Source organism: Ornithodoros turicata, chromosome 5 (assembly GCF_037126465.1).
Source record: "Ornithodoros turicata isolate Travis chromosome 5, ASM3712646v1, whole genome shotgun sequence".
Classification (NCBI taxonomy): Eukaryota; Metazoa; Arthropoda; class Arachnida; order Ixodida; family Argasidae; genus Ornithodoros; species Ornithodoros turicata.
In genome coordinates this window covers 62,534,041-62,561,900 of record NC_088205.1, presented here as the reverse complement: position 1 = coordinate 62,561,900, position 27,860 = coordinate 62,534,041, and the positions used below count along the sequence as shown (strand labels likewise).

At 44.9% G+C, this 27,860-nt stretch overlaps 1 protein-coding gene and 1 long non-coding RNA gene across 3 annotated transcripts in view; one reads left to right on the top strand and one right to left on the bottom strand.

Annotated features, from left to right (window-relative positions):
• Window positions 1–5,230: 5,230 nt before the first annotated feature.
• LOC135396123 (uncharacterized) overlaps window positions 5,231–27,860 on the bottom strand; it is a 289,187-nt gene continuing 266,557 nt past the window's right edge. For both annotated transcript variants that reach the window (XM_064627160.1, XM_064627161.1), the window contains exon 8: window positions 5,231–7,173. In XM_064627160.1, coding sequence (XP_064483230.1) covers window positions 7,156–7,173 — 18 coding nt within the window. In that variant the 3' untranslated portion in view covers window positions 5,231–7,155. The remainder of the gene's footprint in view (window positions 7,174–27,860) is intronic.
• Window positions 9,080–10,467, top strand: LOC135396122 (uncharacterized). The gene is made up of 2 exons (XR_010423316.1): window positions 9,080–9,221; window positions 9,792–10,467. It is a non-coding gene; the product is annotated as an uncharacterized LOC135396122 (long non-coding RNA).

Here is a 27,860-nt window from a genome sequence, read left to right as displayed (position 1 = left end):
CAGAAACATCGGTGTAACGCTGTCTAAATGTTGCAAAAACACAACGCAAATGTTGTCTCCACATTGTACAGTCGACCCGCGTTTATCCGGACTTCATTTATCCGGATCCTGCGCTATCGAGACAAAAAGGCGTGGGGACGGATTTCTCCCCATGTATTTCGCCCTCGTTTATCCGGACTTCAGGTCCGCAACGAGGACCCCTGCGCTGCAATCATAGATGACTACATCGTCAGTGTCGTCGCTTCCGATAGTGTTCAAGAAGAATCTGATGACGAAAGCGTGGATGCTGTAATGGTAGAAAATGCGTGGGCGGCACTGAGAACAGCGCTATCATTTTTCGAGCAACAGAACAATATTTCGCAAGTCAATGCCATTAGCAAAGGTTTGCACGAACTAGATGCGTGTATTAGAATAACACAGATCTTCTCCATAGTGCTGGCCACAGTGTAAGATAGAGAGAGGTGGAGTGACGCCTCCTACAGTGATGTCGAAATTCCGTACGCATTTCCAACACTCGCCACCAGATGGTGCAACAGACGAAGAGGGTCAATCAGCGAAGCGCGGCGTGGCCGCTTCGCATTCTAGTATGATACCGTTCGTCGTGGAGGATACGGATATTAAGTTTATGTTTCTAAAAACGTGAATTTCGCATTCCGAAACTGTAATTTGCGTACGTTACGTTCTGGGTGCTGAAAGTCATGGGTTATTTCCAATTGCAGATTTAAATACTCGAAACACTTCGACATGAATCTTTGACCATATTCTTTCGCTAAGGTCCGCTGTTCCGCTAGCAAAGTGTCGCAGCGAGTCGTAATTTCACAAGTGAACTAAGACAGTCTCCCCGTATACGCACAATACCTCTGTTCAGAAGTGAAATAACCAGTAGGTTATCGGGAAATCCTCGTTCAACAAGCTGCAGCGCTCTCTCAAAGGCGAGGTCAGGTGATATCGAAAGGAGATTCAGCAAATTTGCGAACGCTCACGCTTTCAACAAATGAGCACAGAAGCAGGTACATGTCTCGATGGTGAAACACATATTTAATAATTCTCAACCAAAACCTTACGCACTTTACTTGTGTGGACAGGTCATTTGGAACAGGGAACATGTAACAGTGAAAACATTTATGAAGGTATTGTATTCCTTTCTGGTAGCATCAGGCACACCGCCACTAAGCTAGCTTTGAGAGCTTGCGTGTCACTGTCTCACAAAAGCGAGTACCCGGATGGGCTTAGCATGTGTAGAAGCCAGCAGAGTAGTAGGCATTGTTCTGTGTAACGTCTGCTCTTCTTATTCTTGTATTTGGCTGCTGCTATGTACTTTTAATTCGATTATTCTTGAACCTCGCATTTCTGTAACAGGTCTGGAGCAAAGATGACTTCATTCACATATCCCCTCCACACTCCCACAAAGCGACCATTCACTTCGGCCATAAAACCTGAACTGACCCTTCTTCCTCCAGGGGTGTTGACCCACAATTCGCATGAACTTTTAACACGTCATACCTAACTCTCTAAATACCAGGCCAATCATGAGGACCGCGCCCAGAAGAAGAACAGTCTCTGTTCGAAATATCGGCAGCTCTCGTCCTGAGGCAATTCCCTTCATACTACCTTACCGGTTCGCTGGATGTCTACCTGTCTACTGGCGGTTAGCAGGCTCCTTTCTTTTCTTTTCATCCTTCGACATATAGATCAGGCAACCCGGGAATTTTGTCGGGACTGCGTCCTTCGCCAGAGACGCTCTCCAGCGGCGCACTAACAAGTACTTGTCCTTCATAGACTGCTTCTCACGACTTCGATATGAACCGCAGTTCAAAGTGTTTCTCACAAACATACTCTGTTGACTGGAGAACGCAGTCTTTACGTGGAATCGCATGTCGTCAAACCTTTAGGCGGGTTTCTTCTTTAGGAGCCGCAAACAGTGACACCCTTTCCGTGCATGTTCTGTATCCGGAGTTGCACCGCGGGACGAAGCACGTTTTGTCCATAACTTCGGTTCGTCATGCGTAGAACTCTCTCTGACACACCGTCAGGGGCTTCTCACTAAGCAAGACAGTAAAGAAATACAGCATAATAGATGAAAAACTGCACGCTGACACCCTTCCGCATGCACGGAACCACACGGAACAACAACAAATGAGCCCCCAGATTGGTGCTAGTGGCAGGAGAGGCAAGCGCGTACAAATCTTTCATGCGACTGCGCTGTGACGGAGGCGTGGCGTTACTGCACCTGAATATCGTAGACCGTGGTACGAAGATAGGTGAGATTAGAAAATTTGTCTCCCGATTGGGGTGATGTTCAAAATGAATAAGAGAAAAGCGTAATGTGACTTTCCCTTCTACCTTAGCTTTGTGATTTTAGAATTGAGGGAATTAACCATGTATTCTTTCTACTATGAAACATTATTGAGCAAGCTAACTTGTCCAGTAATTACTTGTTACTTTGACATGGACTCCTTGGCCCTTGGCCTATTCTGCAAACATTATGAAGATCAGCTATGCGCGATCGCCGATGATCACTTACATTTCTCTTCCTTCGACCGGGATCATCCACTGTGCAGAGAAAGGAAATGTGGGAGACCCGGGCGCTTTCAAAAGCGAAACACGTAGTGTACCTATTGAGGAAGTAATGTGTTTGGAAGGTAAAATGTACTCCATCAAATTAGTGGGAGGAAAGCAATTTGCAAGAGCTAAAGATGTCAAAAAGAATATTGTACGCAAGCTCTTCCTCCATGAGATGTACAGCGTTACCTCATTCAACAGTGCTGGCGTATCGCACAGGGAGGTGTCAATAGTGGGAAAGAAACAGTGTATGTATATACAATCACAAATGTGAAAAGAAGTGACGGTATACGACAATATGCGATACTTCTACCATGACTTCGACTGATGCACCCGAATACGGTAAGCTTAAATGGATGACGTAAATAAGGATTTCATCATGTTCTTTCCTGCTTCAGATAATGTGGAGGAATAGAACTATAGTCAGTGACAACTCGGGTCCTACAATTGGGACCGCCCACTCATTCGTGAAAGGCTCCTGCGATTGGCTACCAGTCCTTGCACGACGTCCCCGCTTCGCGATGTAGTACCAGCTCTCTCTCTCCCCCCAGTCTCCACTTGGCCGCGCCGCACTACATTCGCGGTCGCGGAGCGGTTCTTGTGTGGGGGCGGGGTCAAGTGTATGACTTATGTTGTCACTGACTATAATACAGTGAACCCTTGTTAATATGACCCCGGTTAATCTGACATACTCTCTTTATGAACATTTTTCTCGGGAACCATTCCACCGGAATGTAAATCGACCTCGTTAATATGACAATCCGTTTATTGGACAATGACCAAGATTTTTGTCACAAGTACGGTCAAACACAGGCATTATCTTCCCGCTATTATGACCACGTCACATGACCCTCAGAGTAGCCAGTTGACCAGACCCTCAGAGTAGGTTGTTGATGAGCGAAGATGTTAGGTCGTGGATGTGGATGTCAGTGGGCGAAAGATGAGGTGACGCTGTGCAGTCCGCAGTAGCCCGGTGCCTCCGGTTCGCACGCCATGGCTTGCCATGCTTGCCTTGCCATGCTGCTGTCCTAGACGCCGGTCATCTACGGGGCTGGGGATCGTCTGGTCAGGTCCGTCGTCGTCGTCTGGTTTGTCCCGTCATCTGGGCGGGCTGGGGCGTCGACGACCATCACAGCAGCGTCGGGGCCAGCGGCGGAGCAATAGCACACGAAGGAGTCACCGGTAACGTCCTGTAGGTGTTCTTGTAGAATGTGTGGTGTTCTTGTAGAATGCGCGTGACATGAGTCGAGCGACATGAGTCACGGTTGTCGTCGTCACAATATTGTGTCCAAGGAGCCTTGCAGACGACGTTGAATCGCATCACGGCGAAGGGTAGATATCCAAATACAAATATGGTCCGCATAGAGTGTAACGTGAGTGTGTTTTGGCAGCTGTGCTGGAAGGGAGGCCACGACGATATTAAACAATAGGGGGCTGGGTACGCTACCCTGTAGGACACCTCATTGCATGTGATGTGAAGCAGTATCCCCTTCCGTAGTGCATACAAAAAGAGAAAGGTCTGTGAGGAAGTTTCGGAGCCATGGCGGGAAGAGAACTCCTATGTTGGCATGTTGGCATCTTTGAGTGTTCGCAAAACTGCATTATGTTGCACACTGTCATACGCCTTCTTAACGTCTAGGAAAACAGTGCAGGAATAGTACGTAGTAAACAGAAGAAGCACAGGTCTTATACTCTTATGGTGATTTGTAAGTTGCAAGCGTGAGTAACATTCGTGAAAACCATGTTGATGTGTTAACTGCTCAAAGAAATCATATACTATATTTTTAAATACAACAAACAAGAGGTGGGGGGGGGCGATATCGAAAACCCAAACGGAAACATAACGGAAACGAAAACAACAATGGTGGTAACAGAGTCTGAAACAGGAACAAATGTGGACTAATAAGGGCGGCGGTATCGGAAACGAAATAGGTTCCGTTAGCTTTCCCTGCTAGCAACACGGACGCCGCGGTGTTACAGCGTAGGTAGCGTCTGCTGAGGAGCATTCGCGCAAGTATATATGGTTCGCAGATGTGCGGGTCTTGGCTTCGGTCTATCGCGAGGCACTGATATTTTCTCCCCATTCAGTAATTGTAAACTGCTTCCTATTTAACGAGAAAAACGAGTCCTTCACCTGCATTCGCGTAGCCGGAGCAACATACCCAGACGCAACACGGTCTGCGGCATGAGAGAGGCACCCGAAATCCTCCAGCAGCCTTGCGGTGTTTTTTAGAATTCAACAACACGAGCGCCTACACAAGCAAAGACACAGGCTTTCTCTTGGATCGGCCTGCGAATTCGCCCCCCCCCCCTTTGAGCGCTCGCCCCCTTGCGGCAGGGGTTCTCCCTACGACAAGCTCTCCTGCTGTTGGAAGGATGGGTTTCTTGGCCATGAAGAATATCAAAGGACTCTACTATTGCTGTGACGGGACCTCACTGGACTGGCACCACGATTGGATATACGTACAGTTGTGATCATCTAGGGATCACTACCCAAAATCGGTCTGCAGGACTTTTCATAGAAATCACACATAGTGAAAGCAGAGGGTTTATTGTACCTAAACATGTGCAAGACATCATATTTCCAAAGGGCTTTCAATATGTACGAAGTGGGTCGAGGCCAAAATCACTTAAACTCGATCTCTTGTATGGACAGATAAGTCTGTGCTCTTGTGTCTCCATTCTGTACAGTGCAGCAACTTTCGGCAAATTTTTACTGTTATTTTAGGCAGAATCATTTTGCAATCAACTGGTCAAATGTTTACCCTTTGTGGCGGTATATCACAAAATTCCAGTACGTTACAGGGGAAAATCTTGTTTGGATGCCCTTCAAATATCTTAATAAGGAAAGACAAAATGTAGAATTGCTACTGTCGCCAAAAAGAAATTTCGCGCACAATCTAAGAAAACACAGTAAAATAAGGAGTAATTGCAGCTTTTACTCCTTTACATTGCAATTAGTCCCCATTCCATTCCCATGACCCCATGAATGTAATCCCCAGGATTGCAAATAGTCACTAAACCACGCAAATTGATCCCTGAGTGCGACAGTCAGCGTAAATACTCGTATGTACTCTTCGTCAATTTCAATGCATAAGGCTACATAACTTGGCAATTTTATATCCACAGAGTAAGAAATAGTCGGTGTCTCTTTCTTGGCAAATTGTGCCTTATGCATGTCGCAATGCTTTATACCACTCGACATATCACTCTAGCCTGTTTAATTCAAGGTATGTTCACTCATGCACATGAAGTATGTACATGGAAACTGAAGACAAAGGGTAAGAGGCAGTCTCCGCACTGTGGCATTCATTTACTCCCATGCGTTTAGTCCAGAAAGTGACTAATTTTTGTGGCAATGCATTTAGTTCCCAAAAGGAGTAGAATTACTCCTTTTTTGCTCAGAGTGCAGGAGACTTTCACGCTAAGTGAGGCGACTAATACTGTTGATTATGTTGTTATTATTTTATTAATATCGTCTGTATCATTCGTGTAGTCGCGGAGGAAAAAAAGAAAAGACAACAAGGACGTCACATGAGAAATGCTTGTAGGACGGTGGGCTTCCAACAAAATACTAAATTTTATGAAATAAAATAGTGTAAAAGGTATTTGATTATTTCCCGATGTCCGAGACAGACTGTCGCGTAACTACTTACTGTTATTGAGCTGTAGCATACCCGAAGCACTGTACGACAACAATATAAGATACATGTCGGCACATTGGAGGTTTTGGTGTCATGTGCTGTGGATGGCTGCTACAGTTTACTTTCTGTATTTTCAGAGCTGATATGGTGAAATTCTTCTGATTTGCCACAAGCCTCCATTTGCTCCAGAAAAAAGGAACAATTCCTGTCTTAACCAAATCAAATACATGAAGAACTGATACAAGATGTAGGGGACTATAGTTGTTAACGCGTTCCCCTTGGAGTGGTCGTGAGAGCTGCCATTGCCAATACATAATGGTGAGTTGATCATGCATCCCAACATTTCTCAGTCCATATATTAATATAAACTCTGGTCTTTTAAATATTATTAAGTATACAAGAATGCCCACACTGACAAAGCTGTCCAATCCCCGCGTGGATGAAGCACGCAGCGCATTTCTGGCATTTTGATAACAGTGCAAAAAAGTATATTGTGTGACATTGATGCGAAACAGGACCAATCTTCAGGACGCAACCATACATAGGTCTTGAGTGCAATATGTTGGGCTAAAAGGTAGCAGTGCTCAATGTAATTTGTCATATACCTTAGCGATTCGACGTATTGCGTGTTCGCTGTCCAAAGTGTTGTTAACTGAATGAGCTTTATGTACATTATATCACTGATCACATAGAGGACGAAAGCTGAAAAGAAAGCAGCAGCAAAATATTTCCAATACTATGTACTAACACAGGATGATCAGCTTAGGCGGCTTCATGGCCGTCCATGGCCGAGTTACGAAGGTCACGAGGTAGGCGAGCACTGCGGAGTGCACTGAAAGTGTACTGTACTCTTTTGTTGATTTCTTGGCCAAGATACTGTTGGTCTTCCTTGTTCACTTGTGTGTTTGTACCTGCTCTACTTAGTATGGGTGATGATATGCTTGGATCTTCATGATGGTGTTCTAATCTGAAAAGAAACACAGTACGTGCCACTTAGTTACTTCGCTCATGTTATCAGATCCGAAATTGCTGGGCAGTTGTATTACAAGTCTTCACATTCACCTAACGTGCTAAACAAACTGGGGAGCTATTCTCGTCAAAGTAAGCTACCTGCTTACTTTCTTTGCAAGGCGGTTATTGGTCGCCGAATAAAGAAGGCGTGAATAATGGGAATGTCATTGGGAATGGTTTTCACGCGCCTTTAGCCAATAGTCGTGCATTTGATCGTCCAGCCTTGCTGCTGTGTGTGTGTTTTCACGATACGATCATCATGATACCGCCCTTCCCGCCATTAGATTGTCTCCCCGGAAACGGAAGACTACAACTTGAAAGAGAAGGTTGGAGGAATGCGGAGAAAAGTGGTCATGACAAGTTCACTTGCTTGATAGTAATATCTAAAAAACTTCCACGGTGTAAAAATAGGAAAACAATCTTGTGTAGCGATCGCGTTGTGAGCGAGATAGCGAACAAGTAAACAGTGGGGTGGCGCTCGTGCGTGCCCAAGATTTTGAACCTGCGGAGTGGCGCGAAAAGATTACTATATCCCCCTACAGTTTCTTATGTCATTTCTTGTTTACGCGCAACGCCTCTGCGGCGCCATTTGTTATTAATTATTAACTGACACTGATTTCGTTGTCTCCGCCTTGCATTCGTATCTTTCATTGTCCACAACCCCGACAACGCCCCCCCCCCCTCATGTAATGAGTCGTGTGAGAAAGTAGCACGAAACGACCACTACATTAATTCTGTCTGTGTAAGGGATAGACTTTTACTAGTTTAATGATAGACGTCATCGCTTCAATCGTCGATATGACGAACGGCTCTGTATCGGAGAGCGGTGCATTGTGGTGAAGCACGAACCACGGCAATGAGCATAAATCGTCCGATCGAAATACAAATATTTATGCACTATGCGCCATTTCCGCCGTCGTGGAAACGTATTTGGAGTCAAATAAAGGTCATAGTCCGAGGCATGTACGCCATTTTCATCGTTACCGCCGTCCCCGTTCAAAGTAATCACCCTCTTTTCGGTGCTTACTTTTCAGCGCAAAAAGTAAGATACTACGTCACCGCCTACGTCAAAATGACGTGAGCTAGGGAAAATCTAGGGACAGCGAGGGGACAACTTCAACGAGCAATGTTCTTCATAGAAGCACGGTATTGGATGTGGCGCCACTTTTTGACTGTAAAAAAGACAGCGGCGGCGGCAGCCCGCCGTCAAACATGTCACGTCAAAACTGCCAGAGCTCCGTTCATGAGAGATATTCCATAGCAACTACAATATCAGGACGTCATAATTATTCCTGCACGTTTAAACCGATGTACTATTGTTTCTCCTTTTTTCCCATACAACCTATTTAAATCCGGTACACAGCGCCACTGTAGGTCTAAGCTGTGATGCTCTACACGCTGTGTATGCGCGGGGGTAAATGTCCCTAGAAATGGGCGGATCGTTCAGGCGGAGCTTGTCGCGGTGGCTCAGCCCAACAGCTCGTGACGTGTAAAGTAAGCAGGTAGCTTACTTTGACGAGAATAGCTCCCCAGGAGTAAGAAATCTAATTAACCGAAAATTATGAGGTCAACGGTATTTACCTTCGGCCAACTTTTGCCACGACTTACAACCACTGTGACAAATTTTCTATCGACACAAGTTGGATGTTCTGAATGGGCCTTTTTCACAACGCTTCTGCGTATGAGCTGTGACCCTGACGGCGCCGAAGAAGGTTTCCTACATATTCACTAGATGGCGCCAATATGGCGCCACCTGTAGGGTGCATCGATACTTGTGCTACTTGCGCCCTCTTTGCAAAGAGGGCGCAAGTATCGAGGCTGGCTGTGCTCTGGCCATTGATCTCGATTGTAAAAGGCTGGATCGCGGATGGGGAGCGCGAGCGTGAGGAAACCGGCCGCCATCTTACTGTACCCACAACAGTCGCCGCAGCGATCATGGCAACTTCTTGCAATTACTGTCGTACCAACCGTACTGGCAAGGATACAGGGCCTAAATTTCTACAGGTGAGTAATTCTTTATCAAGGAATAAATAGGCGTCCATTCTGTATATTTAGTTGACCATTATGAAGTGTTTTTTTGTTCAAAACGAGCACTGGATGCAGGTTGTTTGATCGCTCTTCCGAGGTTCAATCGAGCACACTTGCATGTTACCTGGTGGCAAATACTGTTTGAGTGCATAATATGCTTGAAAGAACATGTTACACTACACAGGTAGTGTTGTCATCAATATATGTGCGAGCACTCGAGCGCTTTTTTTGCATGCATTGCTAGCATGGTACACGGTGTTCTCTACGGAAGCGAGTGCACATTCATTTCTTTGAATTACCTTCGCGCACAAGTTCGGTATTACGTCGTAACTAGACCAAGATTGTCACCTTTTTTCATGTATTGGTATTGTTTTGTGCCTTGGTTTGATTTGTGACACAGAATGCTACGTGACGGTGGTGTGGCGCGACTTGGATAACGCCTTGTGTCTCACCTGTACCGTCAGCTTGTTACGATAATAATAATTTGTAGCGTGCCGTGCTATTTGTAGCAGTTTTTAAGGCAAAAGTGGTGTCTCGTCAATACAGGTTTCGTCATGTGGACTACCCAGTGAATAATCTGTGCAGTGTGATACGACTGGGTGTACAGATAAGTATCAAGTTCCTCATCCACTGGTTTCTACTTTACAGGAAGGAACCACCTCAGTGCACGCACTGTGGTTAGCCTCTCTCAAATTTGAACATTTTCATACATGTTGACATCAGAAACACACCTTAGGCTCCTTCACCCAGCAATATAATAATTATAATTATTTTTAGAAGAGTTCCCCATATTCTTTTTAGAATAGGTTTTAATATTTTCAATTTTTAGAAGATACAGGGATTGTAAGCCATGTTTTAAACTGATGTTTTAACATTTGTCCAATGCATTTATTAAACAACATTCATTTTTAACTGGTTGCACCCAAACCAATGTTCTGATGTATTATATTGCCTTTGTTGTCGATGCACCATAAAAATTGGAATAATCATCAATACAGGTTACTTCACAGCTGCCTCGACATACTCAAGAAATGGGTGCAGAACCTGCGTAATGCCCGCAAACTTTGACTACCACAGCACCTCCAGAAAGTAAAAGCATATGTGTCACATGGGATTTTTAAAGGCATTCACAGTATATAATACCTTGTGTGAACTGTTGTAGATCTAAGCAGCCTCTACAGTACACTCTCAGAAATTAAAACATGTCAGGGAACTGTGATAATCGTTTCAGTTAATAGGCATGCACATATATGCTATAAGAAGAAATTTATTTATTGAGGATGCATTTCTCTGGTACTGATGTTGTTTACATCTACCGTTGATCACATTAAATTTAAAATTCAGCATATATGAGAAAATATCAGGAGGGAAGTTGCTATTCTTTGCTCATTCCAACCTAAAATTGAGTGCTACAAATTTAGAGAGTGTACCTGTCCATTGTCATCCCTAAAATATATATTGTCATTGTAGGAAGGTCGCAAAACAATAAATGTAGTCTTTTGCGACCTCCCTGCACGTTCATTGTATCCTGAAATGCATAAGTGCAAGAAATAAATGTTGAACTTGAAAAATGTATACTCTCTTTACTCATCATCAGTGATCTTCTTTACAAAAGCGCTAGAAAGTAGAAAAAAGTGTTAAGCGTAGAAAAAAGTGTTACTTTTTTGTTTACGCTTCACAGAGAGGATATACGAGGTCCAAAATGACAAAAGCACAACTGTTTCAAGCTCCAAATCGTTCTGTTGCAATTTGCAGACCATACGTGTGTAGTGCAAGAGGGCCCCTGCACATCAAAGGGTAAGATGGGAGTCATTAATGAAAGTGGTTCCTATGAGAGACTTCGATGCTGAAGAAAATTGTGCAAACTGCGGAAAGTGCCATAGAAGATCTCCAGAAAGCGTGTCTGGTCTCACAACGGTGCCCCTTTTAGATGACGATGATACTGATTGGTGTTTCAGATGTGGAGCTGCATTTTTTGTAACGTGCTTCACATAACAAACATGACAAAGCCAGTGCTGGATGGACATTCAGTTTGGCACAACCGCGCCTGCAAATACGCAGAACAAATGAAGGAAGCAACAAACAAACATAGAAGGGCTGTACTTCAAAAAGAGATAAGTCCTGTGTCTCAAGCAGGTGTCACCACTTCCTAAGTAAGTTAATTGATTAAGCTTACATCACAACCTGACTAACTGTTCTAACGAGCGCGAACGAGTTGCGTGAAGTAATTATTTGAGCTGCTTGACGGTGTGTCCATATGTGCGAGGCATGGCACCCATGTCGTTCACTAAAAGACTCTTTCTGCGGCGATGCTTGATATAAATCATACTAAACGCATACACGGCTAAAACAACGGCTGAGAGTTTATACAGAACGATATCTTTCTGTCATGCGAGTATATGAGTATATCTTTTCCCGGACCGTTCGTGACGGAAAAATATTTGTCCAGAACGCAGCACAGGATATTATATACATGGTTGTTGTTAACCTCACATCGTTTCTGATTGAAATATTGGCTGGGAAACGTGCTGCAGTACAATTCCCAGCGCTGCACTGCAGTGACAGTCTAGTTTCGGAATGCAAAACATAACGTTATTAAGAATCGAAAAGCAGGGCACCTGCAAAACACTGTTAGGGTACATCAGTATACTGGCACCTTACAAAATCGCGTGACGACAAACAATGATCAACGCCTGTAGCGCAATAAATACTCACAATCTCTGTTGCCTCCCATTGTTTGCAATGGGCACACACAGCGTTTTAGGGCCCACCAACATGGCGGCCCGAATGCGTACCTCTCTCCCACGAGCCCCTCTCCCATACGCGATCCAGCCTTTATACATAGAGATCAGTGGCTCTGGCGCGTGCTAAAATCGTGTTTCGCTGGACAGCCGCTAGGATGCGACGCGTAGGGTAGGGTGCCTCAATACTAGAGCTCCCTGTGAGCCGGGTTTATTTTTATTTATTTCTTTTGTTTAGGGAATAGCAAGCCGGCGTGCTGCATGGCTGACCTTTCCCTTTTATCTTTCCTTTTCCTTTTTTTTCTGCCAATAAATCCCCCCCCCCCCTAGAAAAAGGTGAATTGAACTCCGAATTTCGTCAAGTGAACGCCACTGTTTTGTTTCAGAGACGGAAAGCGCATGTCGGAATTACCCCCATTCTTTTATTCAATGTTAGCACCGCGAAGCAACTGTGGCTATGAGCGGCGTACAGACGTGGACAGATGGAGAGAGGACAGCAGGAAGGAGTGAGGGGATAGGGCGGTTAGTGTGCGTCCTGGGCCGACTTCAGGGGGAACTGTGCCTGCATTCGCACTGGATATCGTAAGGCGTTATTTGTATGCACTCACATGGTATAACTGGTGACAGCGCATGAAATGCCTGGGTTCTTAATGCGGCAAGTTCTTATACCCTTCTCACACGGCAAATTGAATGTCATTCACACCGAATGTCATTCGTTTGTATTATATCGAGTTACACGAAGAAAAAGAATGTCATTCTCAAATGATGTCACTGTCGATTAATAAGACACCAGGGCCGCTCATATGAAGCTGTACGTACATTCTTTATATTCTTTTTTCTTTCTTTTTTTCAAAACGATTATTTCACAAAACTGTAACGTTTTGGAGGACGATCAGTTGCCTAAGTATCAAACCAAGACAAGTAAGAAGCATCTGGACCACACTTTGCAACATGGCGACTGGGAACGAGGGTAGTTCTCCAAAAAAAGTTATCAAACCAAGTGGTTGTAAGTGTCTAAAAAAAGGTGTTCGGCCTTCCTTCGTTCGTATCAAAACTACAACGTTTTACTACTACGTATCGTACTACAACTTTTCATTCGTGTTTAATTTCTCCAAACGGTTTATCGTTGCTTGTTTTCGCTACCTCTCCACTGACGAGGGTGCGCAGTCGGTGCGGGAGGGAAAAGCGAATGAGCTCCTCGAACTCCTTCGCTGGGGAAACACCATTCGCATGTATTCTCATTTGGTTTCACCGTGTGACACGGAGCGAATATCATTCAGTGCGAACACTATTCGCTGGGAATGACATTCAGTTTGCCGCGTGACAGGGGTATTAACTGAACCCCCATTACCCACCCTTATTTATTTTTATTATTATTTTTTTGAACTGCTTCGTATATGATGTGTAACGAATACAACAGAACACAAAACAAATTTAAGATTTGAAGTGGGTATAGTAAGTGCGACGCCTTGTTAACCATTGACGTAATATAGTCGTTTGAGCAACCTATCCAAGATTTGGAAAGAGTGAAAAAGAGACTCTTCGCCCAAAGTTTAGTTGAACAATGTACAAGGCAGCTTTCACAGGTTATTGCTAGAGTGAAGTCTAGGAAAGCACTACGCGCAGGTTATGACACGAACGTACATATCGCTTAGGAGACTGCGTAATAATTTCACCTCCGTGTACCAATATCTGCACGTATGCCGGTATATGTCGTGTGACTTGCAACAAAGTGTGCACTATTATTTTCCATTCCTTCTGTTCGAATAACAAGTAGACTTTGCGTTTGTCTGACTTCTCCCCCTTTCATTCTCTTTTGTCTTTCGAATAAACATATATCCCATCTCCCAACACACGCACAAACGTTGACGTTCAACGACTTGCTCTCGGACGTTAGGTTGTCTGGAGTCGCAGTTGTCATGTTGCACTGCATGACCTGGTGCTACGGAACATTACGTGAGGCATCCCAAGAACTAAAGAGTTTGCATGATGTTAGACTGCGTGGGATACGAAACCAAAACAATGTTTACTCCTCGTACGAATAGTGTTTGTAAATAAATGTACAATGGAAATATTTTCTTTTATTGTTGCGTCCATTGTTACATCCAGTAGTGCTGTTTTTCGCGGGGAAAAAGGCGTGTATGGAAAAACTTCCGTCTTGCTGAGATTAGCGTGCTTGCACAACCTCGCCTGTTAACCTTGTCGCATCGTTTTCAAACGGCGATCAAAGGTACGATTTCAATGAAGTTCCCCGGAGAGAATATGCTTTATGCTTTGTTTCATTCAACTGAATGTATAGCAGCATAGTTATTTGTCGATAATGTGTTTCGTGGTTGCTTGCGGTACATCTAGGCTGCGGTGACGTATTACACCACTCAGAAGCACATAACCGCGACAGAGTCGTGAGTCCCTGCTTGTTTTTCGTTATGGCATTAATTTAAGCTTGTTTTTTCTTTTTCGGCATACGGTGCTTCGAAAGCAACGTTACCAATGGTCAACTAACACTCTGTATCTATCAACCGGTTGGTGTTTTTAAAGGAGCTTGTAAATAATGCGTTTTCGCATTGTTCTGGTATAAGCCTTGCGCCCTGCCCTTTCACTTCATTTTTTTTAATTTTTACCAGCATTAAACATATCCCCCCCCCCCCCCCGCGCTCAGGCATATCAGTTGAGTTCGGAAAAGATTACAGAGACAAGAGATTACCTATAAAAAGAAAACATGTGTTTGTTAGTCACGGCGTTGGCAGAATTGTCTACTCCGATAATGCTAGTGTCGAAGTATTTACGTGAACAAAAAAAAAAAAAAAGTAAAGATAATAGCGTTAGCAGCAAACCGCGCAATGAGATCAAGAACACGCTAAATCAGAGTAGGATTAGACTGGGCAAAACGGTGAAGAATTAAATGCGTTCAAAGAACAAATCTAAGGAGTGGGGAACTGATACGTGTGTTCGACACCAAAAATATCTTTCAAGACAGCTTACGGACTCTTCCGGCGCAGACGCCGTAATCCAAACCAGATCACAAGATATCAATATGATTAGCTCATTAAAAAAAGAAAAAGAGAAGAAAGAAAACGAGTGCAGGCATTTGAGAGAATTGGATGGTGGACTGGCGATCACGCAAGGACTTTTCGTACGTTGAAAACTCGATTATCCAGGCGGGTCACCGATAATTCAAAGGCTCGGCGGTAGTCACTGTAGCTAAAACACTTGATAGGATGCGTTCCAAATCCCTCTACCACGGTGCACTCATAATTCGGAGGAGAAACCTGCCCGAGTTTGGACAGGAGGCGACCGTTGTAGGGAACAATTTGCCATAGAGTATGACTAGGGTTCCGAGTTTTCGGAGTTTGTTTCTGGGCGTTACCGGAGGATGTTTTTCGGAGTGTATAATTTACAGCTCAGTTAATATCCGAAATTCGTAGAAAACTGGACGACGCACGAACGGTTGTGTAGCGAAAATGCAGTTGTCACATTTATTGCTCCAACACTAAAGGGACACAAGGTGAACAATACATTTCGTGCGAAGCACACCGAGGTGTTCCGCAATTCCAAATGCACCCTTTCCGTGTGTGGTGCTCACTGTTATGCGGCAGTACTTACATACGACAACCTCTGCATCGCGATCGCGGCACGATGTGAACTCCTCGAAATCAGGGTACTCCTTGACGTAGCCGCAGGGCAGCTTTGGTTTGCGTCCCATCTTGTCGTCACCACTGCAACTTGTTGCCCTTTCAGAAAGACCACTCCGTATGACTCCGGTTCGATTCTTATTTTAGTGCTTAGGTCCCGTGTAGGACAAGGAAATCGGGAAACAGACCGGGGGTAAACCGGGGCGGTGAATCCTCAAGTGGTCGAGGTGACCGCCGAAGAAAACGCTAGGTCAAGGAAACCATTATTATGTTGTGGTGAGGCCGGTATATCCGATATCAGGAGAAACCCGGGACAGTAAAGGTGGCCAAGAACATTAACCAGGTTCTCGGGGTACTATCAGGGTAGGGTATCTGCCAAACGGAGGTTTTCGGATTAATCCGGATTGCTTAAAATTTTACCGGAGTACGTTTCTCGAATTTTTTCGGATAAATCCGAAAACCCGGAATCCTAGGTATGACATATGCGATATTGGTCGTGCGATGGCTGTGGCAGTCGAACGCCTCCTATCACCGTAATCACGGTACACACGTCCCACGACGGCCGTTCTTTTTCCTTTTCCAAAATGAATGTAGCACACCTAGAGTCTAGCCCTGAATCGTCGTGCGGCTGCATCGATGACATCGTCGTGGCCATGACGCCGTGACCAGGAAAAAAAGTAAAAAGAATTTAACGAACTATGTGCTGGCGCTGCTGCTGAAGCTTAGACATTTACTACTAGTACTTTAGTAGCAGACCACCGAAGCCAGCGAGCCCGTTCCCCTATAGTGTAGTTCGACGCTCGTAATGTTACTTTCACGGTCGCAGTAAACGGACAAGTCATCAGGTGAGCGCTGGGACGCAGTGACCGCGAGCGCCATGTGAAATGCCATTTAACTCGGTGACAGCTGGAGACGTGGATGGCGACAGTCGTGCGCTTCCTTCGATCAGGACGCCTGGAATTAAGTGTGCGAGTATGCAGCCAGAACGGGTCACTCCATGACAAGCGTCCCAGACATTGCGCTCGAGCATCCCCGATTTCTCTCAAATAAATTGTGGTTGATTGTTCCCATGTAGCCAATGCTCTCCCAGATTATTTTGCCGCCAAATTTTTTCTTCGCGCCGTGGCTGCCTCTTGAAGATTGCGATTTGACATAATCTAACTGGCAAAAAAAAAAAAAAAAATTCTAACAAAATAGCTTTTGCGCAAATTCCCACCAAATATTTTCTGAGTGAAGGCAAGGCATAATAATATCGTGCCAAAACACGTTGAAGGTTGATCGTCACCTTTTATCGACAGTTTATACCCCAAGAAGTACAGTCGAAAATAGTCTCCCTTTTCGTGCGAACCTGGTTCCGACATCTGACGTACGAGGTAGCGATGGAGTCCAAGCATTGGCCTCGTAGTGGTTCCCAGGCTTCGGTGGGTCAGTTGGTAGCGTGTGACACATACTGACCCGAAGTTTGTGTGTCCGATCCCGATTGAGTACACCAGGAACTTAGTGGCAGGGTACAGGTTGCTTAGAAAGGTCGTCTTTTTGCAAGGGATGTTAAATACGGTGTGCCGTGTGTCGAGCTTTCGGAGCACGTTACAGAACCCTAATGTGGGCGAAATTAATCCACAGACCGACCGTTGTGGCGTCGCTCATGACCATACTTGTCTCGCGACGTAAAGCCGCGAATTATTATTACCATTAGTAGTCCCCAGGAGGTGTTACGGGGCTATGAGAACTGGTTATGTGCGATGCGGTGTGAAGGAGGGGATGACCGCGATATTCCCAGTCGCGAAATCCCCGATTCTCGAAATTCACGTTCTCGAAACGAGGAAAATAAAGGAGAACGCTCGGTTGCTTCGTAAGATGATATAACGTGTTTTAAAAACGCGACCTCACTATTTAACCTCCCAAAGTGACGTGTTTTCGATGTCTATCCAAGTCGTACGAGCGAACGAAAGCCACATTTTTGCAGCCGTTATAGGCTTAGCAGGGCGGACACGACGGAGCGCAGCATGTCGGTTAGTTTATTGTTAAGGCAGCGTTCACACGGGGCAACTTCTTGCAGCAACTATGAGCAACTTTGGAGTTGCTGTCAGCCGGCAACCTCCAGCAACTCGAGCTGCTCAGAGTTGCTGCGAATCGCTCCCCGACCGAAAACTTGAGAAGTTGCTCGTGCATCGGCCAATCAGAGAGGGAAGCATTGCCACGTGACTCCCGATGGCGTTGTGGATTTCATTCGTGGGTTCATGGGCTCAAATCCTGCAAGTGCAGCTGAAAAATAACTTTTTCTTTTTTTACGAACTTCACGGAAACATATCAGTTGCCACTTCTGGAAGGCAATAATGGGGGCAATAAAACTGACTGAAATTTGATAAACAGCAGCTAAAGAAAAGATTCCACCTGTTCGATTCGAACCCACATTGTCCGGTCGCCATAAGGTTGCTTGTGGGTGGAGCCATAGCCTCCTATATACTGATCAGTATATAGGAGGCTATGGTGGAGCTACCGAGTTGCTGCGTGTGAACGCGGACTCGAAATTGCTCAAAAGACGTCGGTTTGAGTTGCTTCGAGTTGCTGGGAAAAGTTGCCCCGTGTGAACGCCAGCATAGGTCAGTCCAAGTTCAGTGTTTGCATTTTGATGTCCAGGTTAGTCTCTGTTCGCCTTTTGCAGTTTCCCGCGCGCGACTGCGCGTTTTATAGTCCGATACCATTTACTTACAGTAGTTTATTTTGCAACGGGGATTTCGATCATTTCATTTGGATGTACACCCTGAAAGCTATACGGACCCTAGCAACGGTTATAGGCTTCGAGCAGACTTATGCAAGATACTCACAAAACGTATTTAAGTTAAAAGTACCTGAGTGGAGTACTAAATACCCTATCTTGAAACGTATTTGAGATAGGGTATTAAATAAACTTAGAAGTAACTGGCTACTTTCAAGATACTTTCGCAGTTGGAATTCGCTATCAAATAAATACGAAGAGTGTGGGGTTGAAAATGGCATTGCCAAAAAAGCTGTATTAGCTCGCAGGAACAAGTGCTTTTCAAAATTACTATCCGATAGCTGCCCCGGTACTTTTTAAACACATTACCCCCAATTCTGAACAGGCGCTCCACAGATGCAAACGAATCATCTATATACAGTCTGCAGAGACTACAGAATTTACTGTCGTTTTTCTCCTTATCTTTACCTTAACGTCATAAAGAGTTATTAACTATACGTGCCTTGACTTGCTATACGGCTTTCGGCACTGTCTTCTATCCTGCCTGATGGGGGTCTCAATGGTTTACCCGCATACCCTTCAGACAACACACCGCCTCATGCATCCTCCCAAACCCGCTGGGCTGCCCGCTACCCCATCCCAAGGGGTCCCGAATATCTCAGACGTTAAAGCCTATATGTACAGCAGAAAGCGCGTATTGCCGAGACAAAAGAGAATATTTCACTCGACCTCCGTGTCATGCACAGACAAGGATCTTCATAGTAGCAGGGAAAAGTATTTAAGCTAGATTATTAAATAACTGACCTTTGAAAGTATTTTCAAGATACCAAGTTACTCGTAAAAGTTTGTAAGATACGTGAATTAAATACTCTTGCTACTCTTAAATACGACTGAACAATTATTTTCCGTCACTCTACTCAAGTTACTGTACGAGTCTGACTGAGTATGTAGACAAGGGCTGCACACTAGCATGCCTGTGGTACCATTTCCCACTAAACCTAGCTCTGCTAAGACATTTGTTTCTCAGAGTGATACGTGACATAATTTTAAAGTGATATCACCGCGGCCCTCGCTGAGAGCAAGGATGAGGAACCGGACTCTAACGCCGTATTCTTAAACTCTCCTCGACTCGATCCTCCACTCGAGCTGCTCCTATAGAGACAGATTTCGCGCTTCATAAATCGATCTGGAGACGATGAGCTCCCCGCGCGAAGGAGATCCTCCACGCTTTCCTCGAGTACCCCTGGTAGCAGCGCCGGTGCTTCGTCGAGCGTTCCTCCAGTAGAGTTTGGTGGGTGTTACGGCGGCGGACAACTCCTTCGTGAACTTTGTTGCAATTGCAATAATTGCAACATTCTATTGCAGTTATCTTGCAAATCATCTTTAAATCACGTTCCAGTGTCGATGTTTACGTGAAAAGCATATGTTTCGTAGTCCTTGTTAGACCTAGCAAAGACAGCGATCGCAAGCAAATAGCAAGAAAAACGTTACGGATGCCCAAAAATCAATAATGTTGTTAGCTCGTCAGGGAATATCCTATTCAATCCAATCCAATCCAGTTTCCCGAAAATGGATACAGGTGATATATAGTTTGGATAGCCTGGGATTAATAGAGAACTGAATTTTGGCTCGTGATTGGCCAGAGAGCTCAAAAGTGGAGCTACACATATAGGCAGGTCCCGTTAATGGCCAGACTCCCTTTGGCATATACGGCTCTGGGTCAGCCAGTATCTGTATGCGTGTGTGTCGACTCCTAAGAATGACTCCTCAGTTCTGCCTACTTTTCCTCGAAATGAAGTTTTCAAGGTTCATATTTTGCCTGCTTCAGCAGATCACAGAGCCTACCACCTCCCATGGAGGCAGACAAGTACCACGTAACAGTAATGCATTACATGACGGATTTCCAGCAGATTAAAACGACGATAAAACCTGAGACACGGAACAGAAAAAAGACTGAGTTTCTTGGGGTTTTGGAATTGTATCTGAGTTCTACCACTGTTTCTTATAATGAATCTCTCTTTGTACAATCTGAGAGGGGTTTGTATTGCTTTATCTGTTGCTCCGATTTTATCTGAAATCTACCTCAGTGTTTTTGATAGTGCTGTACACCAATTCTCGAGTTCTGTGGGCTCTGTTCTTTGTCTTGTTACGCTTGATGTAGATGACATCTTAGTTATTTCAACGGATGGCGCTCTTGTTTCCCAAGCCCTGCAGGCTATGAAGTCTTCATCCCCTGAGTTAGTTTTCTGTGTTGAACGTGTAGTTGATGGTAGGCTTCAGTATCTTGATCTTTCTATGAGGTTGTGTCCCCTATTTTGTTGAGCGTATGGTAAATCTGGTGGCAAGCCGTTACTTCCCGTGAACAGCTCTCATTCCAAACTCATAAAGTCGGGCATTGTGGCCTCGCTCATCAGGCCTCCGTTAAATAAGTCTTGCTGCCATTTTGTTTCTGATAGTCTTCACCATCAGGTTTGCCGCTTAACAAAAGCTGGGTTTGGTCCTGCTTTGTTGCAGTCAAAGTTACTAGAATGTTTCCTGGGCATAGGTGATGTAAAACCCTGTCGTTCTGAGCAGCCTTCCGCACGAGTTGGCATTCCATATTTTCATGCTGTGTCTCATAACATCCTAGCCGCTGCAAAGAAGTTCGATGTTCAAGTTGTTTTTTTCAAATGTTGCGCGTTTAAGCTCTCTAACGCCCTTTCATTCTGATAAGTCAGTTTGCCGTATTTCACACAAGACCCGCTTTGTTGAGTGCGCGTAGACGTTGTGATATACCTCTTGCATGAGGTTTTTGCTACGTAGGACGGTCTGGTAGATCCTTACACATTAGGCTCTTGGAGCACAAAACCAGCTCCGGTGGCGCAGCGGTAAGGCGTGCGCTTGGAGACTGGGAGGTCCGCGGTTCGAATCCGCGGGCCGGCTGTGCCGTCTGGGGTTTTTCCTGGGTTTCCCTCAGATGTGTAATAGGCGTATGCCGGCACAGTTCCCCTGAAGTCGGCCCATGGACGCAGCTATCCTCCCCCCGAGCGGATTCCGCTCGGTCTTCCACTTCATCCTTTCCTCTCCTCCTCTCCACCACCTTTCCCTTCCCGAGAAACATGGAGCCTAATCAGGCAGGCAGACCTCTCGGGTTCCTCTCAACGACACTCCTCCTCCTCCCCCTCCTCCTAGAGCACAAAAGGAATACAGACAGCCTTTCAGGAAATTCTGAATTGGTCGAACACTTGAAGGAATGTCACAATTGTTTCCCGCTTTTCCAAGAGACCAGTGTTTTGAAAAAGGTGCGTGACCCGTTTGGGCGACTCTTAGCTGAGTACAAAGAGATTAAGTCGCGAGGCGATTGCGTTAGTGTTCCCTCTGTTTCCCCCTTTCCACCCATCAGGAGGTTATTGGGAGTGTAGGCTGTCATTAAATGGGTTGCTGTGTTTGAGAACGTGTCGTGTGGTCTTTTTTCTGTTCCATGTCTCAGGTTTTATCGTCGTTTTACAACGTACCAACTCGCCTGCACCCTTGCACTTCTACCATTCCAGCAGATTACTAATCAGTAACCACCATGTTTCACTCGTTTGAAGGGTGAAGACATAGATTGAGGAGCTTGGTTGAAATAACTGGAACCCGCAGAAACATCGGCGCCCACTACTTGCCTCACTCGTGTCGCGTCGTCTAGTCCCATAGAAATCTTAAAGAGTATGCTAGAAGGAAACCTCCGAAACTGGGACGTACGGGCGAGGGGAGCGCCATATTGAATCAGCTACTGTTGCCGCGGCGCATGCAAACAAAGGAATCCAGTAAGCATACAGCAAACATAACGGCAAAAATGTTTTTGGAACAGTAACACACCGCCAGAACCCATGAAACCGTAAGATATATGAAAACACATACACACACACACACGAAGAAACAGACACGACACGGGACGCTGTCTCCGCCGCTGCCTCAACCAGCCTTGACTACAAGCCTGGATAGGAGCGGACACTGACAAAATATGTAGCCAACGGAAGCAGAGGAGCAACCGAGCAAGTGTTGCAACAGTTTTTAGAACTGTGGCTGCTTTCACGGGCTGGAAATACACGACGTTTCCTCGGCTGATTCAATATGGCTGCCCCCGAGCGCATACATTGAGAGAGGGAAGAGCCCCGTTCAAGTGCTTTGCTCTCCTCCGACCCTCCTCCCCAGCTTTCCTTCTAGCCTCTCTCCGTAAGATTTCTATGTCTAGTCCAGACTGCCGTTGCTTCGATCAGGCGTGACTGGTGTAACCAGAACGTCATAGTCACCTCTCTGTTGCTGTTGTGGGACAGCTTCGAATCCAGTTGATTCGTACTGATGCATCGACTATGTTTCAGTGTTCCTGGATGTGCCAAACGTGCGACCTCCGACAATGCACGTTTTATGTCAGAAAACTTTATAGAAGCAGATGTGATCTCGTTCGTGCTGTCGCTTTTTTTTCCAGTTCATGACCGTCAATGACCGCGTCAGCTTGCTTAATGTATCAGTCCGTAACGCCTCCATGGCGGCAGCAATATTCAAAAGTCGACAGCTAAAATACTACTGAATGTATTACTGATGTATTGCATCACTGAATATACTACATTCTAAGCTTTGAGAAGAATGTGCAATTTTTATAGGTTAAAAATTCACCGTGCGGTCCTTGAACGCCGACCTGCATCCAGTGCACGCGACTAGACTAAAGGTGATCCTTACTGTTGCTCCTCTTATTTATCTCTCTCTCTCTTCCACCCCCCCCCCCTTAGCAGACGTTTTTAGGGAGATTTCGATACGGTCACCCCTACTAACAGTTGCGAGATTATTCAGTAAACAAGCACATAGCGCTCTTTGTCAGTTTCCTCTAGCCGTCTCACAATTGGCTTTCTTTTGAACGGAAACTTGGACGGATGACTAGCTCCACGGTCGTTCCACTTCCTCCCAGTTTATGATGCGCATATTTCTCTTTCTTTAGGAAAGTTACACAGCGCATGCAAGACTGAATACGTATGGCTTCATCGTACTCCGAAGAGTGCAGACGTCCCTCTTTCATTCTGTGTGTTTCCCGGAGACGCATTTCCATCTTCCCGTGTACTTTGGGGCTAACAATGCGCCAAGCAAACTAACCAAAGAGTCGAATTCAAAGCACGAGGCCCAACATATCAGATACTCATCCGCTTTGAGATGCTACAGAATGGAGGAGACGCGTGCTGCAGTCGTAAACAGCGGTTAAAAAAATCTATTGTGTGCACGCTTCGTCCGCGGATGAATGATGACGCAATGGATGATGAATTTTTCCAAGAGGTACCTTCTCGAGCATTGTACACTGATGGATAGCATCTCGAAGAGCTACGCTGTACTGGGTTTTGATCGCAGTTTCGGACGTACTTTGTGCAGTGCTTTAGCATACTCAAAGGCATACTCATACTTCAGCAGACTCATATTTCTGTGGGAAGAACCGAAGTGTCGGTTCTGAGTGTCAGACAGTGGACGTCGGCGTGGAATACTTAAAATTGCCATGGTTGCTTGGTGACAGCTTCCAGCGATTCCAACCTCGCATCTGCCTTTCACCACTTCGAGTTTAGTTAGGTTCTTACGGTTACGTTTATCCTTTCATCTCTTTTTCCTTTTCCCCCTACGTTTCTTTCTTTGTTTTTCCGTAAAAAGCGTAGAAGCGTCACGTGGTAACTCATCTCTTGATTCGGTAGCAAAGGAGGAGCTGGAAAACCGCGACTGCTTGTGAATGATTTATGCGGCATTAAGCGTGTCGTCCATATCATATCCTCTCACAAGTTATTTATGACGATGAGAGGGTGCCTCAAATGATGGGGTGAGCCAAATTCGCTATCACCAGTCCAAATTCAATAACCGAATCAAAGCACCATAAAGCGTTTACGTCATTCTACCCGCTCAGTTACTATCAGAACGTAATGAGTCCTCCTAACTAACTAACTCCTCCAGCAATAACCATCTCCTGCTATCAGAACTCAACATAAACCATCCCAGCAAACCACAAACGTCTTGGTGATATCCAAAATAAGTCGCAGATGTCTCCGACGTCTCAACGGCCACCGGATATCTGTGAGCTATCAATGGCTTGGTCCAAATTAGGTAGCTAACATCCCAGACATTGTAACGTCCTTTCAATATCCACTGGACATCCCAAGTTCATGTCATCACAAAACACATTTTGGTGCACTGTACAGATTTAGAAACTGCTTTTGGAGAATAGTACGAGACCAGTGCATGGCGGAAGAAGCTCTGACAGCTTTGCATAACAAAGCTTTCTTTTGGAGCATGTTTTTGTGTGTTCCAGTGACGCGTGCTTTTTAACAACTGTCAACAGTTGTCACAATAATTAAATAACATGATGTTGAAGGCACAATCCTTACTTGTCACTGAGAACCTTTGCTGTTGCGAATCACAAACAGCTAAAAAAACGCAGCAAGGCAACACAAGCAAATAAAATAAAAACTCGTACATCACTGTAGTTTCATTTATTATATATTCTATGACCAATAACCATTGATGGCCAGTAGTTAACTACATGTAGTTAAACTACCTGATTGTAGTTAAAAACTAGTTATCAACTGCTTGCAGAAATGTAGTGTGCAACTACTAGTTAGACTACTATTTCGAGTAGTTAACTACAGTAGTTAGGTTACTGCAGGCGCCAACTACTTCCGATTTTGACCCAAGCTTTACGGCACGATCGTGCTTCCGACTTTTACCTTGAGCTACTTGTTTGATGAGAACGGAGGTGCAGAGCAATTGTGCCGTGCGTGTGTACTACATCTTCACTTTTGTCACTGCTTGTGATTCATATTTAGGTGTCCAAGAGCACTATACAAGGGGATTGGCCAAGCAGTTGCTGGTCTGTCTGTTAAAAATTGTTAATGTATATGAAAAACACCCTTCAGCAGCACATCATTTTGCGTTTGACTCATTGCATTGCTCGTTATCTATGTGAGTGTTTTGTCCATCGATTGTAATACGTGCTGCAGACCACCCGATGCAGTCACCACGACAACATTGAGTTCCTGCATGTATAGTATTGCGTGAGCGTACAGGATGCTGCACATGCACATATGTTTGTATTAATATATAGCTTACATATACATGTTAGCTCGGAGGATTCCTGAGTTTCTGTACGAAGGCTGTACAATAACCCGTGAAGTACAAGGTACCAGTTCACAAAGTTCACATTGTAAGCAGGTTAAAACACACAATAAATAATATTTGCCGGTACACAGTGGCAGTAGTCTCTACGCACTCTACAAACACTAAATATCTCATGCACGAAATTTCTAAAAGCAAAATATGTACGATATTTGTAATCTCGCGTATATATCCAAATATCCGTGACAGAGGTTACAGGGACTTTCAGTGGATCTACAAAGAGGGCAGATATGTTAGTCGCTAGGATATCGCATGGATGTAAAGCGGATCTGTGGCAAACTCCAGTGGATATCCAAACGTCCCGGGTGAGATATCTTACAGACATTTTCTGGATGTATCTGTTTTGCTGGGATAGGATATTTTTAGAATTCTACAGGAGTGCATGCTCCAGGCCGCCAGGAAGTCGCCAAAGAAATTTTTTCTTCCAAAATATGAAGAAGAAAACTTTTTGGTGAACGTTTCCGGTTCGGGGGGGGGGGGGGGGCTTCGTCACCCTTTAGTTAACTTGAGCACTTAGGCTAATGATTCCACTACGAAGTTTACGTCGCCCGATTCGTCTTCTCTCTCTGTCTTTTATGTCATGATCTCTTCAGTTTTTTTTTTTTTCTTTACTCTGCATCCTTTAGGGTTTTCTGACTTTTTCATATTTGGTGTTCGTGTCGTGTTGAATTTCCTTTATGCTGGTGTGGCCTGCTATGACGCCTGCCATATCTATGCATGTTTTCTTTCTTTCTTTTGTTCATCTAATCTAATGGGCCGCAATTTTCACTAGGTAGTTCCCTCTTCATCGTTCTGTAAGCATGACGCTAACATTTCAGCAAGCGATCACGCAAACATTGCAGTGCTCGTAACGACTGCATGTTTCGGGCTAACCACTGCAGGATACCTGAATTCTCTCTCGTTAATTACGCATCTATATCATAGCAACCAATCTTACACGGCTGTAGAAGTACTGGGTGCATTTAGCAATTATTCCACACCCCAACAACACCGAATATCCAGTGGATGTACGATTAATATACTAACGTCCGTAGTCGGATTCATCTGTTTGATAGATATCTCTTAGATATCCAGCGTGGATGAAGAAAATAAAACGCGGAAGTGATATCCCCAGGATATCCAGAAACGGACATACGCGACGATCTATGTCCCAACAACACGTGGCACTCCTAAGGATATCCGATGTACGTCTGAAGCTGGATGTTGGAATATCTTTTTTTTGGTCTGAGATTCAGGCGCTGGATGTGACATATTCAGTGAAACTAGCATTTTTTGCACCTGTGGATCGACGGTTCCGAATTAAGGGACAACATGCCGTGACTGGAACGGGAACTGGAATTTCATCATTTTCGAAACATAACTGACAAGAAAAATGACGGTAGCTTTGACAGTAGAATCCCCCCTCCCCTACGGTTATTGTACCATATAAACGCGCCTTACCTTTTTCGGAAACATCAAAGAGCCAGCATAGTGGTGTTTCTTGGAATATTCTGACTTGGCAAGCGCGCACAATACATCAGCGAACCGACACAAAGCGAACAACGAACGATGAGAACCGTGAAATTGAGGGGCTCTCCCATTGGAGAAGTTCTGGGTGCAGCATTTACTGTGTTAACAATTAATTTAATGTAGTCCAACAATTTCGTTTGATTAATTCAATTATTCACATTAGTAATATAGCATGTGTACTTTAAGAATATATTATACCTGCTTTAGGAGCGTTCGCTGGAAGAAATGTTTATAAAATGTCCCTCTATAGTCCGCTTAACGTCTCTATGGATATCTTTCAGGCGTCACAGAGGACTCCTTCTTTCTCTCATTTGGACATGCGAGCGTACATACATTGGACAAAACTGGTTATCTCCAGGATATCCCAACATCCAGCTTAAGATGTACATCGGATATCCCCAGGAGAGCCGTGTGTTGTTAGGCTGGATGTCTGTCGGACGTCGAAGAGGACTCCTTCTTTCTCTCACTCGCACCTGTGAGCGTACGTGAAACTCGTTATCTCGTACAGCGGATATCCATAAGACAGCCTTGTGTTGTCGGGGAGTTGTCACTCCGGAGTCGAAATGATTCCGGAATTATTCCAGATTTATCAGAGCCCGGAATGGAATTGGAATGGAATGGCGAAAACTGTCCTAGGAATGGAATGTGAATGGAAGTAGGCAGTTTTTTGCAGGAATGGAATTGGAATTGAATGGTCTGGGTGCCCCGGGGCTGCTTGGCTAGCCAGTACGGTTACCGGTCCCTCTTTTTTTTATTGATAGAATTAACGGAATGGAATGGGGTCGCCAAGCCCATTCCAGGAGTGGGAATTGGCCATATCTTTTCATTGCGAGGAATTGAAAGGAATGGAATT